Here is a 5,374-nt window from a genome sequence, read left to right as displayed (position 1 = left end):
ATGCATGTAGATAAAGTTTAAAAGTGATTTTGAATGTTTGTGCAAAGTCTCATATGGGCATGTTCTGACAGTGACTCATCCCACCTTCACAAGTGCATACATTGGGATTGATTTTTGAGCATGTTATGGATTAAATTAGAAAAAGTTTTGTATGTATGAAATGTAGTCCTTATCACATAGAATAACTTTGCCAGAGTGTAGGTTTTATACTTTAGTCATTTTCAATCTCGTTTTGATGCCTTGATTAGAGAAAAAGTAAGAAAATGCCTGTTTTTCATTTTCTCTCTAGAAAATTCAATATTAAAGTCTGTTTTTTGAGAATTCGAAGGCAAGTCTGGAGAGAGAGTGTCTCACGGTGCTTGTAGAGCTCACCGAGGAGAACAAAACACTATCTCAGGAGCGTAGGTAAATTTTCATCAGTTTTGGAGATACGGAAGCTTGAAGAAGGGTCGATTTTTCCAGTGAAAAAAAAAACTCAACTTTGCTAATCTTTTTGCGAAAAGTTTTCTTTTGTTTTTTTACCACGTTTTGCAGCATCGACCGCGCGCCAAAATTTGCAGGAAAGGGCCGCGCGCTTTTGGAGCACAATCTCGCTTTTGGCTATGTTTGGAGAACGCGTCTCTCTATATTTACCACGAGTGTGTGTGTGACACATATATCGCGAGACCTCTTGTGATTGCGATTGTGAATGTGATTGAGAGCCTGATTGCGATTGAGAGTGTGATTGGGAGTGTGAGTGTGATCAAGGCACCCTATGCATACAAACGCTCAGGGGTGGTCGAGTGGTCGAGGTTCTGTATACAAGTACTTTTTTCGTTGTAACCTCTCTTGCAATATAATAAAATCTCTCTCTCTCTCCATCTATTTGATCTTGTCTTGTTGTCTACCAATATTCTATATTGTGTTTGAAGTGGTCTTGTTTTACAAGTGGTATCAGAGCAGGCTGCATCCTTGAAGATGGCGAGTTTAGAGGAACGGCTCCGAGAACAAGAAGCACTAATTCAGTCTTTGCGAGATGAATTGAGAAGGGAGAAAGCAGGGAAGACGATTGTGAATCTGATTGAAGGTATTTTTGTGGATTTAGGAATGGGTGAACCTTCAAACAATGGAGCTGGGGATGCAAGACCACCAACTAGAAGACGAGAGAGATCTTTGGAAGATGATGCTGGTGAATTTGCAATTAAGCAGGTTTTCAAGAAAGCAAAATTGAACGAGTTTGATGGCGAAAAGAAGACTGGCGAACGAAGATCTCGAGGCATGGATGGAAGAGCTTGAAGACTTCTTTGTGCTACGTGAATTTTTCAAGAATCAAAGGCCAAAATTGTAATTTTGCAGCTTAGAAGTGTTGCTAAACTTTGGTGGAAGTCTTATATGCAGACGCGAACGATTGTGGGACCTATTTTGTGGGATGAATTTCAAACTCAAGCTGAGAAAAGGTATTGCTTCTCGCCTCACTTCAATATGGAGAAGAAGATGGAGTTTTACGGCTTCAAGCAATTTGAAGAAGACAAGCATAATCTTTCAGTGGGACGAATACAAAGAAAAATCTTTATGGCTTCAGAAATATGCACCTGAGGTGACCGGCAATGCATTAAAGAGCAAGTTTATTGAAGGGCTACGAGACACACTACGTTTTCAAGTCAAGGGATCTGGATGTGTGGATTCTCTTGATGCTATCGCTAGAGCAGAGAACTAGGAGAAGATGGAGAAGTTCAATGAAAAGAAAGCAAACTCTGGAGCTTATGGCTCTAGGATCGTATCGAACAGGCCATCGTCCTCAAGGATACGCACCCTTTAATCAAAGACCAAGATAGAATCAGAATTTTTTTAATGACAACAACTGTGCACCAAATCTGAGGAGTTTTTCACAAAATCAGAATTCTGGTAATAACAATGGTAAGAAGACACAACCCGTGCGTTGGCAACATGATCCCGAATTCTTGGAGAGGGCAAAGTGGTTGGGATTATGCTTTCGATGCGGGGAGCAGGGACATCATACCTACAAGTGTCCAAACAAAGCTATGGACAAGCCACTACAAGCAAAGATGAATGAGGTTTCGGAGACCACAATTGAGGATGCAAGCGAAGAAGGTAAATGTCTTGATTTTCTTATGAAGTGTAAGACTTCTTCTTCTCTTGAACATTTGAGGATTTTTGTTATCAAAATTTCAGGAAAGATTGGGACTCAAAAGATACATTTTTTGATAGACTCGGGTAGTACTCATTGTTTTATCTCTTCCAAAATGTCTGAAAATTTGAAACTCAAAGTTCATCAAGAAATAAAACGCCCGATTGATTAAGAAGGGCTTCATTAGGCCTAGTGTCTCTCCTTGGGGAAGTGCCGTTCTTTTCCAAAAGAAGAAGGATGGGTCAGATGCTTTAAGTTGAATTCCTTCATGTAATATTTTGAGTGTTGTACGAACAAATTTGATTGATGAAATTCGGGTTCACGTGCAAAGTGATGCTTTTTATTCCAAAATCCTTGCTTATTTGAAAGAACATCCACATGAAATGTTTGAGGGAAACTTTCATTTGTATAAAGGCAATCTTTATTTTGGGAATCATGTGTGTATTCCTTCCACATCTTCTTTGAAAGAACAAATCATGCATGAATGCCACAACACTCCTTTCTCTGGTCATCCGAGATTTAACAAAACCTACCTCAAAATCAAAAGTTTATTCTTTTGGCCAAGCATGAAACATGACATTCAATCCTTTGTGCGTGAATTCTTTCATTGTCAACAAGTAAAAATTTAACATAAACGTATGCCTGGTCAAATGCAACCATTAGATATACCAGGTAAAAAGTGGGAATCAATTTCCATGGATTTCATTATAAAATTGCCTAACACACGGGGTGGGTATGACACTATCTTTGTAGTTGTTGATAGACTCACAAAAATGGCTCACTTCTTCCCAATGAAAAAGACCAACACCGCAATGCATATAGCAAAATTGTTTGTGAAGGAAATTTTTCGCTTGCATGGTATGCCAAAAAGCATTGTTTCTGACCAGGATTCTAAGTTTACATCTAACTTTTGGAAAGCAACCTTTCATGCAATTGGCACATAATTGCGAATGAGTACTGCTTTTCATCCACAAACAGATGGTGAAACTGAAAGGGTTAATCAGGTTTTAGAGGACATGCTTAGAATATATGTAAATGAGAAACAAACCAATTGGACTGACTATTTCTCACTTGTCGAATTTGCATATAATAGCTCATGGCATGCATCCATTAAAATGACACCTTTTGAAGCCATGTATGGGTATAATTGTGCTACACCTCTAAACTTCTCTAACAAGGTTGAAGTTTCAAAAGACATGCTTGAACAAATGGATGAACAAATGGCAAAAATCAAGAAACACATACGTGAGGCTCAAAAGAGACAAAAGAAACACTATGACAAGAATAAGAGGGGTTTGGAATTTGAAAAGAGAGACATGGTTTTCTTAAGGGTTTTGCCTCAACGAAGTAATTTGGTTTTGGGGAAGGATAGAAGATTGTCTGCTCGTTTTGCTGGACCTTTCAAAGTTTTGAAAAAGATAGGATCATTGGCTTATAAACTTGAACTTCCTTCTCATGTTAAGGTCCATCCAGTTTTCCATGTTAGTTTGTTGAAGAAATATGTTCCTAATGTTCACCATGTTTTGCAGGACAACTCTAAGCTTCAAGATGATGGTTCCCTTCGAGTTCAACCAGATTACATTTTAGATAGGAGAGTTCGAAACCTTAGGAATAGAAACATAGTAGAGGTTTTGGTTAAATGGGATTTATATCCTATCCAAGATGCTTCTTGGGTTGATCTAGATACTTTGAAATCAGAGTTTCCTTCATTCCAACTCTGAGGAGACAGAGTTTTTGAGAGGAGGGGAGTATGTAATAGACCCTTGTAGGCCATAATAAACTTTTTTGTATCATGCATGTAGATAAAGTTTAAAAGTGATTTTGAATGTTTGTGCAAAGTCTCATATGGGCATGTTCTGACAGTGACTCATCCCACCATCACAGGTGCATACATTGGGATTGATTTTTGAGCATGTTATGGATTGAATTAGAAAAAGTTTTGTATGTATGAAATGTAGTCCTTATCATATAGAACAACTTTGCCACAGTGAAGGTTTCATACTTTAGTCGTTTTCAATCTCGTTTTGATGCCTTAGATTAGAGAAAAAGTAAGAAAATGCCCGTTTTTCATTTTCTCTCTAGAAAATTCAATATTAAAGCCTGTTTTTTGAGAATTCAAAGGCAAGTCTGGAGATAGAGTGTCTCACGGCGCTTGTAGAGCTCACCGAGGAGAACAAAACACATGTGGTTGACTTTTTAAGACAAACCATGTGTGATGGGGCTGCTGCCACATATGCATAAGACCAGTTACCAGGGTGTTTTGGGAAGTTAAGGAAGGCGACGTGGATAGAAGCAAGAAGTGGGACTGCAAATCTATGGATGGCGCTTGTGGGATACATTGTGTCTCAGGTTACTCTTTAACAAATGGAAAAGCTCTCAGATGCAGGCAGCTATCATGCTTTTGCAATTCTTGTATGCAAGGCCTTTGGAGGAGGTGCTCTAGAAAGTCACATGTCAAAAAGTGGGAGTATGTTACCCTTGAACCTTCAGAAGATGTCAGAGATGCTAATGAAGTTGAAGATTTTGCATACGAAGGACACCATGATGCTTTGAGTGATGCACTTTGCATTGGTGTGACAATTTTGCTGTCATAGCTCCTCATGACAATGAGGAGCTTGCAGATTTTTATGTCTTGAAATGCACAGCTCAGAAGCAAAACTCTGATACTAAGCTAACAGATGACTGGGGGAATGTTTTCCTTGCTGGTTCATTTGTTGTCAAGGGAATATGGTACAAACAAGCGAAAGGAAATCCCTATGAGTATAAGCTATTACGGCGCAAGCCTGAAGCTATTTTGCCATCCCACCTTGTAAGATCCATCAAGTTCCCAGTGGAAAAGGTTCAAGGACGTGGGATGAGATTTTTGATTTCCCCAGAAGCATATGAGGCTATTTACAATACCACTCCCTTTGTTGATGTATAGCTTGCTGAAAATAATTCAAGCTGTTTCTTTTGGACATACTTGTTTTTTTTGGATCCTCGTCTACTCATGGTGATCTCTTGCAGCAGCAGCAGGCAAGGGTCACCAAGAGCCACACCAGGCTTGTGGGTGTCTGTGAATGATAATTAAACTTGCCTGATCTTTCTTAGGGATGCTCAAATTGTGGTACATGGTAAATCTTACTAGGCACATTCCATACATGTCAAGGTATTCTTTTACACTATGGGTCTTATGATGTGGCATGACCATATTGCTCAAGATGCACAATTAATGAGCTTCTAAAGTATACCACTATACCAGTACCT

General features: G+C 39.0%; 1 protein-coding gene across 1 annotated transcript; it reads left to right on the top strand.

The window, feature by feature from the left end:
• The first annotated feature begins 3,336 nt into the window (after positions 1-3,336).
• On the top strand, positions 3,337-3,849 carry LOC147627333 (uncharacterized). The gene has a single exon (XM_086816196.1). It carries the CDS (start codon positions 3,337-3,339, stop codon positions 3,847-3,849), a length of 513 nt encoding a protein of 170 aa, XP_086672322.1.
• The last annotated feature ends 1,525 nt before the right edge of the window (positions 3,850-5,374 follow it).

The sequence above is a fragment of the Cibotium barometz genome, chromosome 21, assembly GCF_041138505.1.
Source record: "Cibotium barometz isolate CiBa-2024 chromosome 21, ASM4113850v1, whole genome shotgun sequence".
In the NCBI taxonomy this organism is placed as follows: domain Eukaryota; kingdom Viridiplantae; phylum Streptophyta; class Polypodiopsida; order Cyatheales; family Cibotiaceae; genus Cibotium; species Cibotium barometz.
This window is presented reverse-complemented; position numbering and strand designations above follow the sequence as displayed.

Coding starts and splice junctions, on each gene's coding strand:
- LOC147627333 (XM_086816196.1), top strand. CDS start 3,337: ATGGATGAACAAATGGCAAAAATCAAGAAACACATACGTGAGGCTCAA.